The sequence below is a fragment of the Nomascus leucogenys genome, chromosome 11 (assembly GCF_006542625.1).
Source record: "Nomascus leucogenys isolate Asia chromosome 11, Asia_NLE_v1, whole genome shotgun sequence".
NCBI lineage: Eukaryota > Metazoa > Chordata > Mammalia > Primates > Hylobatidae > Nomascus > Nomascus leucogenys.
In genome coordinates, this window is record NC_044391.1 from 6,235,845 (window position 1) to 6,245,838 (window position 9,994).

Sequence of the window (9,994 nt, forward strand, 5' to 3'; positions counted from 1 at the left end):
CTCGGGCTAATCTCTTTTCCTTGATGTTCAAACGAATTTGGGATATCTAACTCTAAAGAGAGACACACTGTACTCATGGTAGATGACAAGGAAAAGAACATGAAATGTCTCACCTTCTTCTTGATGCTTCCAGAGACGGTAAAGAACAGGTCCAAGAAAAGCTCGAAGAAAGCAAATACCAGCAGCAGCAGTAGCAACAGCAGCAAGTTGCCGCCAGTTTGTTATGAAATAATTACCTTGAAGACTAAAAAGAAGAAGATGGCTGCTGATATATTCCCCCGTAAAAAGCCAGCCAACTCCAGCAGCACCAGCGTCCAGCAGTACCACCAGCAGAATCTCAGTAACAACAACCTTATCCCGGCCCCAAACTGGCAGGGTCTTTATCCCACCATTAGAGAGAGGTAAGTGCCGCGCTAGTCTATTTACTTTAAAAGTTTTCCTGTGTTGAAGTTTCTGCTTTTGCAAAACCTGTAATGTATTTTAACACAAATCTGTGTTTCCTCTTTTCCCAGAAGCTTTTTATTGGTAATGGAAAATTGCCTTGTATCTTTTCCAAAACAGTACAGCTGTTTTCCTCTTAGATAAAAATGTTTTTGCAAGCTGTAACATTCAAGTGACAGGGTTGTCTATGGGCCATAGAAAATAGGAACCTTTTATTTGTCCTTAGCTTTAGTAAAAGTTTGTATAACTTTTATTTTAAACTTTAGTTACTTCCCATGTGTTTGCAATGATTATGAACAGTTTAGTTAGAACCTTTATTTGTTGTTTTGCCTTGAAGTTACTGAACTGTTGCTTAGCTTGCAAGTCTTTTGTGGGTTTTGTATGTTGGGAAAGGGGCTATTAAAAATGCAGGCTGCTGTGAATTAATGAGTTGCCTCTGTTTATAGAAATGCGGTGATGTTCAATAATGATTTGATGGCAGATGTACATTTTGTGGTTGGGCCACCAGGTGGGACTCAACGGTTGCCAGGACACAAAGTAAGCAACAGCTGCATGACCGGTTTAGTCCTGACGTTTACAAAGAGGGACCCTCTCCATAAGCCTGTAACTTGGTGTGGGCAGCTTGCCGATGTCAGGCAGTGCATGTTTCACTCGATTAGGGAGAGAGCGCACCCTCTCCAGAGGGCTTGGGCCACGCTTAATTTTTTCTTTGTTTCCTTCTATACTGCTTTATATCTCACACATCCCCTCTTAACTCTCCAGACATGGGAAGTTGTTGTGACAGGTCAGAAAAGTCGTATGTTTACCCTTCTCCTAGAAATCAGTTATGTAAGCTTTATTGTATGTATTTAGTAATGAGGGGACATGTGTGTTAATCTCTTAAAGCTTTGAAATAATTAGCAGCATGGTCTTATGCTTCCATGGCAAGCACCCTGTGTACCTTGGCTTTTTCAAAGCAGTGGGTTTTAGGTACGCTATGTTTACTAAACCTGATTGCCTAGGGTTGTTTTTCTGCATTGATTTGCTGGAAATGCCTTCAATTTAGTGTATGAAATAAGATTTCCCTTTCTACACAGTATGTTTTAGCTGTTGGGAGCTCTGTGTTCCATGCGATGTTTTACGGAGAACTTGCAGAGGACAAAGATGAAATCCGTATACCAGATGTCGAACCTGCTGCTTTTCTCGCTATGCTGAAGTAAGCATCATTCGTGTGTTTGGAAAGAGTTTGTTTATGCTGTATTTGTACCCTGCTGGTTTCACAGTTAAATTTAAGTTCTGCATAACAGAAAAGAAGACGGATGAAGAAAGAGGGTGCTGCTTACCTTGTAAATGTTTTCGGAAAAAAACACTTTATCTTTCCGTGGAAAGCATATGGAATTATGCGCATTTATAATCACACCTTGACGTAGAATTTGGGAGCAAGTGGCATGTATAGTGATGATTTTTAACAGCTTAAAATTAAAGACAAATAACTTTCTGGTATTAGTATTATCTAATAGAAGGTGTTCTCTCTGAAAGCATTGTGTGTGAAAAACTCTTTAAACAAATGTTTTTGCTTCACAATTTCAGAAATTAAGTACCTTATTTAAGTACCACCAGTTGGGAGATTTCTGAGTATTCTAAGAGTTATTGTCTCCTAAGAGCAAATGAAAAACTTACGATCTGTTGAAATAATCGGATCTTTGTGTACACATGCATATACATACTCATGTAAAATCAGACACTCTCAAGGGTAAAAAGTATTTGCATTTGATATTAGAGGGGAAATCTTAGAAACGTATGGATAGTCTCGTACAGTTTCATGTGGATTTATACAGAAAAACTTTCACTGGTAATATAGAAATATGAAACTTTAAGATATGTTATATATTTATAAAAAAGATAGTTTTCTGTCTGGGGGGGTCTTCTGCAGGCACCAGTATATGTTAACCACGTTATAGAATCAGCTTCTTTATCATGTATGGTACTAGACAACGTGGTAGTCCACCAAGTGATCAAAATCTAATTATTATTCTAAATAGTATTTCTATGATTTTTCCTAAGCTTTATTCTAGCACAGCAAAGTCTGTCACTTTAAGGTTATCTGTTGCTCTAGGGATTTCAGTTCATTGGAATACGTAAAATGTTTGTTGAAAAAAGTATTCAGTGGGTCAACAAGTTGGACAGTACTCCTACATATAGTTAAAATGTTGCCATACATTGTTTACTGTCTTCTGAAAAATAAGTATTATAGTTAGTTCTAGAACTTAAAAGTATTTAGTTCATTATTCATTCAATTATTATATCATTCCTGATATTTCCTAATTAGGAAACATGAACAAGAACGGCAGAGAATTACCTCTCATCTAAGTCATTCAATTAGTCATTTGACAAGTATCTTTTCCCACAGATGCATTGCCTACAGTATATATTGATACAGCTTTATAAAATTATACGTACAGTCCACAAAATGTGGTAAGATCAGAAATGAGTCAGGTGCCATTTGGTCTAGTGCTGTAGTTATGAAAGTGGTGGCCTGCTTCATGGAGTATGAGTAGCCAGTATTCCTGGGGTTGTCAGAAAAAGAGAACAGCTGCTCCCTTGACAGTTGCAGGGTAAGAGTTCGAAAGTGCTGACCGTGCTCTAGGATCCTCCCCAGGGTCCTGGCTTGCGGTCAGAGCATCACTGAGCCGCAGGTGTATTATCAAGTGGCCTTGCCATCAGTAGGTGACTTAGCCTATCAGAGAAGAGAAAGGTTCCTGTGAGCAAAAAGGCAGGTTTCATTTGTGATCGTGGACATTTTTCTCATTGCCATCCTTGTGTTTTTTTACTTTCTTACAGAAGCTATTGCTAATTTCTTAAGTTACATGTGTTTCACTAAGGTGAAATACAGTAACTAAAAGAAAACTCAGATGAAGTAGCTGTAGACCTCAGGTGGAAGAGAAGCAGATGATGATTACCTTTACATGCCTCTTTGGGAGACTGCCACTGTCTCCCAAAAAGTGTATCCTGTGAAGTGTTTTATCTCCTGAAATAAGGACAGTTCACAGAAGCACAGGAATAATACATATTTAAGCTTTCCTACTTTGTCTTTTAATTAAATATATCTGGAAATAATGTAATCTTGAATTCTGAAGGTGGAAGGAATGTGTGGAGAAGAAAGAGTTTTGAGTTTAAAAAACAAAAACAAATAAAAAGTCTGTTGGATTCTATGTAAAGTTAACTGGAAGATAGCATTGCAGTCCATACTTGATAATCCATTGAACTTGGAACTATTTGGAAAATATTTAATCTCAGGTTTTATTTTGTGTTTAGGAAAACTCCAAAAGCACGAAGATGCAATAATTGCTCTTAAACCATAACGAGACTATTCTTGGTTAAATATAATGTAGTATATGTAATAGAATTTTGCTATTTTTTTATGATGTTGACTATTCAATATGCAGTTCTTTTTCAGTTTCAATAGCTTTTGTTTTGTTGAGATGGCACTGAATGCAGCTTATAAAATAGAGGCTAGAATGGTAGCACAAAGTTAGTATCTTTAATTGTACAAACTTTACTACTGGGTTAAAATATTAATAATTTATTAATGTGTTTCAGATGTTCCTTTACTCTCCAAATATGTTTGTAATAACTGTCACATAAGATGATGTTCTCGGAACAAACTTGAAAGTGGTTGTATCTTTTCTTGCTGGATGTACTCATTTTGTGAAAATTCCACTTACGTGTTACGTGCTTTTTACAGATATATCTATTGTGATGAAATTGACTTGGCTGCTGACACAGTGCTGGCCACACTTTATGCTGCCAAAAAGTACATCGTCCCTCACCTTGCCAGGGCCTGTGTTAATTTCCTGGAGACCAGCCTGAGTGCCAAAAATGCCTGTGTGCTCCTCTCCCAGAGCTGCCTGTTCGAGGAGCCAGACCTGACCCAGCGTTGCTGGGAGGTGATTGATGCCCAGGCTGAGTTAGCTCTCAAGTCTGAGGGATTCTGCGATATCGACTTCCAGACACTAGAAAGTATTCTCCGTAGGGAAACTCTGAATGCCAAAGAAATTGTGGTTTTTGAGGCAGCTCTCAACTGGGCTGAAGTAGAATGCCAACGACAAGATCTAGCGTTGAGCATTGAAAATAAACGCAAGGTCCTAGGAAAGGCACTTTACTTGATCCGCATACCCACAATGGCCCTTGATGATTTTGCAAATGGTGCTGCACAGTCCGGAGTATTAACTCTCAATGAGACCAACGACATCTTCCTCTGGTATACTGCAGCCAAAAAGCCTGAGCTGCAGTTTGTGAGTAAAGCCCGCAAGGGCCTTGTCCCCCAGCGCTGTCACCGTTTCCAGTCGTGTGCCTATCGAAGCAACCAGTGGCGCTATCGCGGTCGCTGTGACAGCATCCAGTTTGCAGTTGATAAAAGAGTGTTCATTGCTGGCTTTGGGCTGTATGGCTCCAGCTGTGGTTCTGCAGAATACAGTGCCAAGATTGAACTTAAGCGGCAGGGCGTTGTCCTGGGGCAGAACTTGAGCAAGTACTTCTCAGATGGGTCCAGCAATACCTTTCCGGTATGGTTTGAATACCCAGTGCAGATCGAGCCAGACACCTTCTACACAGCCAGTGTGATACTGGATGGCAATGAACTCAGCTACTTTGGACAAGAAGGCATGACAGAAGTTCAGTGTGGCAAAGTGACTGTCCAGTTTCAGTGCTCCTCAGATAGCACCAATGGCACTGGGGTACAGGGAGGGCAGATCCCTGAACTTATATTCTATGCTTGAAAACTCACTTCCTGAAGCAGCGTGAGCTCCAAAGTGCACATCTGGTTCCAGCTTGCTTGATGCTTAGCTCATCTGCAAATATGTGATCAGTGCCGGTAATTTGTAATGAATGAAGCGGTAGACAGGTTCTAATTTCTTTTAGCCTTTTAATTATGTACAGGCAAAAATGCAGCATTCCGCTTTTAACTATATGCTTAAAAGAGCTAACGTTCTTATTAAGGCTTTGTGGTTTTTAGAGTTGCTTCTATGAACCTGGGGAGATTATGTGCTTTCCCAAGCGTTCTACCACCCTCTCAGTTTTGTCCCTCTGAAGATAATTTTGGATCACCTTGAATTTCCTTTTGGATGTTGTTTGATGAACAGAAATAAAGTGATAACAAGAGTTATTTTTAAACAGAACTCCTCTTACCCCCCAAAACAGATAAACCTCAGTGTACAATTTTGAAAGAAGTTTTGCCTTGTAATGAGTAATAATTTAGAAAGTAGACAGTGGTCATGTTTGGCTCTTGTTTTATTCCTTTTACATTTGTTGCTTCTGGGATTTAAAAAAATTCTAAATTCATAAGATTGTTAGGTATTAAACACTTCAGAGTATCAATGTAAAATTGGAAAATAAGGAATTGGGGGCATTTGTTTAGGCCATGACTTCCACAAGCGGATTTATTTTCTTTTAGTTTAGAAGACAAAAAATTTCAATACAGATACTTCTTTTAGAAGTAAATTTTTAAATTTTATTGTCAGTAGAAAAAAGTTAAATTCCTACTAATTTAAAGTAAGATAGTTTAAAAAGGAAGCCTAAAAAAGACTCATACTACAAATAATTTAATTGATGGCATGTAAGAATATGCAGTTTGAAAAAGCCAAACTCTTCTCTCCACTTAGCTTTTGATCCCCACTGTTTGCTTATTTGTACAAGTCATACTGTGTAGAATTTCTATTTTCTTTTTCCCCATTAAAAGAGGACCAAACAATTCTTTATACAAATGGAGTAGCAACTAGTTTTGTAGCACTACATTTAATGTAATGAGATATCTTTGTTCATTTTTTAAAATTTGAAATATACTTTACCTGATCCACTTTGATTATATACTATATTCTTTGTTAATTTTAATTTTGTCCTGTTCCTAGACTGCTAGAATCTGGCCCCTGGCCATCTTAAAGTGCCAACATATGCCTGCAGGGTTTATAAAAAATGGTCTGGAGTGACACATTTTATTATACCTAATATTCACTGCATCAGCATCACATCTAGCTGTCTTACTTGTCCACAGATAATGTAAACAAAGGAGGGAAAAGCTTATTAAAAAATTATCCTTCGCTGCTGGCTTGTGCTGGTTTAGTGCCTGTGTCCCTGGCAGTGTCCAGTATGTTCACTTCCAGTTGAAGTATCCATATGTTTCTGGGCAGCTTTTCTGCTCAGTGTGATCCTGAGATGGCTTCCCCTCCGCCACCCAGAGTGTGGTCCTTGACCGCCTCCTGCTCCTGCTCTGCAAGCCTGAAACTGGCTTGTCTGGAGCCAGGAGTTAGTCCTGGGGTGTGTGTGTGCCTGCGCACCCATGCGCATGCAAGTGTGTTTGCCAGCTCAGGAACTATCTCCTCTCTACCTGGCTAGTAAGAGGTGGGACAGTAATGGTCCTCCTGCTGGCCCCAGCAAGGCCCATGAGTGACTGCCCTTACTTATTCACTGTGCCTCTGGGCCACTTCTTCCCCTGTAGATGTGGGCTTGTTGCCTTCTGCTGGCTTCCCTGAGGGAGGAGAACACTGGATTATTGGAAATGTTTTAATCACTCTTGCCATTACCTACATCTATTAGCATAGATGATGAAAAGCTGTTACTGGTGATTATAGATGAGTATTTCCAGGACAACTTTCTAAAATTATAATTATTTCTTACTAGGGAGATTACAGGTAGTTTGGCAGAGCATTGGTGTACAAAGGTACATTTTCAATTAAAAAGCATACTTCTACGAAAGATTTGGTTTTTAAATTATGGTTAAACATTTCAGTAACTCATAGCTACCGTGCAAGTTGGTGGACCTTCTAAGAAGGCACTTGTTTGTAAGCCAGAGGAGAAGAAACTTGAATTGCATCCTATCAGATTGTTGAGGTGGGTGTGATAGTCTTCAAGTGCAGTGCGTTCACTCACTAACACTCACTGTCAGTGCCCGTGTTTGCTAGCTGCCTCCATGTGACTAGTGAGCTGCTGGTGAAAGTCATGTGAAATCCTGTACACTGTGTATAGAATAATGTAATTTTATGTTAATTGTTATTACTTTAAAATCTACCATCTGATTGGCTGGTGCCGAGAGCTGTGGGTAAAATTTGAAAATTGTATTTAGAATAGGAAATTTTACATTTTAAACCCTATTCTCCTTTATGCATTTTCGATGAAATGGAATGAAGGCTAATGTGCTTGCTTTATCTTCTTTTGTAATCTTGGATTTTGTAGCTTTTAAAACTAGAAACCATTGTTCTAACAAAGCAGGCAACTCTATTCTATAAACACAACTTCATTAAGCAGAATACACTGTAGATGCTTTTCCCCAATGTATCTGGCTGGCAGTCTTTGTCGTTGTTCATCCTGGGGATAAAGGGGAACTAGGCTAGCAGTTCTAATGTGACATTCTTTAAGCATATCTTAAAATAGTATTTAAGTAAATGGTCTAATTTCTACATAATTATTGCACTGAACTGTCTTTTTTGTTTATTAAGGTGTTTAAATAAGCTCAGCTAATTCAAGACACTGTAGCCACTTGTGCATCAGTGTGCTTGAATTTAGTAGCTTACAGCATTATTTATGAAGGAAAAATATATAAATATGAAGTACCTCATGTTGAATGTTATTGTACTGTATTTTTAATGTAACAGTGCAGATCTTGTTAGACACATGAATGTGTATAATCATGTTAAATGCAAATAAAATAAAACTAGTTCATAGATTTGTTTTCCTTAGTGTTTTTGTCACACCCTTGAAATAGTCAGAAATTCATTCTGGCAGTTTTGATGCCCACTACATTTTGCAGAGATGGTTTCGCAGAGGCATTTGTTAGCTAAGTGTTCAGATATCTTTGATCCCTAAAGAAGTAAAAATTTGAGGGAAAAGGATAACAGAACAGTGAATGTGTTAATCACTTGCATTGTTCAAAGCCTGACTGTTAATGAGAGGGAATGAATGGATGCATTTATATTTCTGTTATGGAATTTGTGGTTGGCCGGTACTCTGAAGCTATAGTTGCCCAAATGTCTGGATCTTCCTGTACTAAGGGGGGTGTTGATACCGAATGACATCTGGCTTCTGATATGACCAGTGCTGCTTTTTCCTTTGTTACAGTAGCTTAAGTCTAGGAATTTAAAAAATGGCTCGTAAGAATTTTGTATATAGTTTTTATGTGCTCAACTAGTTTTCCATTATATTTCTTTATATCAAGTATTTATATACACACACATCCACATACCCATACATAATTATGCACATACACTTTTTTTTTCTGCAGTTTCTGATGCTTTTCTCCTGCAGTTTAGTGTGAAACCCTGTATATTTGCCTAACCACTTCATGTACTCGGGGTTCAGTTTCCATAGCATACCTGCCCAGAGGAGTTTTGGAATTACTCCAAAGAACAAAGGCACTGGAACTCCCTACTCTCATCAGTTTAATCACAGTTACAACCCGAGTTGTGAGATCTTTAATCCTGGAATGCCTTAGCCATTATCTCTTCTTTGTTGCCACTTAATCCATATATGTTTATTTTCATTATTCCAAGACAATTGGGAACGATCCTTCTTCATTGTTGGGACTTGGGATCTACATGTCAAGGAAAGTACGCTGTCTTCCCAGTTGACTCTGTAACTTGCCTGTGAAAGCCATGGGCTTACACTTGGAAGAAAACAAGAAGGAGAAAAGCATTTCTGAAGACCTAAATGGTATAAAATGTGGAGGCCAAAACAAGCAAGTTGCCCTGAAAACCTGTGGTTAAGTGTTTATTAGAGCAGGGTTTTGAGTGCCTTTGAGGTGCTTCAGTGAAGATAAACACACTTTGTGGATTCCTCGTTAGTACATTTCAACGTTTTTATGGAGCCATTTGCATTTATTGACCAACTATTCCCGTTGCTCTACGCTTCACTTATCCTCTTCTTTTCAGAATATGTGTTCTAAAAAACTAATACCAGGGAAAATTTCCAAAAATAGTTTCTTCGTTTATTTCCATAACCAACATAAACACTGGTGAAAAGTTTCTCAACTAAGAAATTGCCAGGTAGGTGAGAATGAAATACCTGTGAAGAAGAAGTGAAGACTGGCTGACCCTGCTGCACTTCAAGCAGTGTAAGGCACTAGCAGCTACAGATTGGTCTCCGGAGAATGTTTGAGTACACTTTCCGAACTTGGGCATCTCCCCCTGTTGCCTCTGAGACTTTTTTGAGATGTGAAGGGCAGTAGGGAAGGTGTAATTCCTATTTTTGCCGACCCTAACTATCCTCATGATCATTGTTTACATGCCCATCTACTTCAGTGTCCAGTGGACAGCAGTTTTACTAGCAGATGCTGCTGTTTTATGCTCTGCCATCTAAAAAGTCCCTAACCTCAAGACAGGTAGTGAGACAAAACAACCCACTCTTTGTCAAACCTGTACTTTAAATACATCTGTATGTAGGACATAATAAAAGTTATCTATTAGACTACTAACCCTTAAACAATACTGTTAAGATCTCTCTAAGCTGTTGGTAGTAATCAGAGTGGGCATGTGTTCAAAGTTATATGAGGATGATGTCCTTCTTCACTTCATGTGACAACAGTACG

At 38.7% G+C, this 9,994-nt stretch overlaps 1 protein-coding gene across 2 annotated transcripts in view; it reads left to right on the top strand.

Annotated features, from left to right (window-relative positions):
- BTBD3 (BTB domain containing 3) overlaps positions 1-8,137 on the top strand; it is a 34,679-nt gene extending 26,542 nt beyond the window's left edge. For both annotated transcript variants that reach the window (XM_003252844.3, XM_004089543.3), the window contains exons 2-5: positions 134-401; positions 888-978; positions 1,518-1,636; positions 4,166-8,137. In XM_003252844.3, the coding sequence (XP_003252892.1) occupies positions 134-401; positions 888-978; positions 1,518-1,636; positions 4,166-5,198 (1,511 nt within the window). In that variant the 3' untranslated portion in view covers positions 5,199-8,137. The remainder of the gene's footprint in view (positions 1-133; positions 402-887; positions 979-1,517; positions 1,637-4,165) is intronic.
- The last annotated feature ends 1,857 nt before the right edge of the window (positions 8,138-9,994 follow it).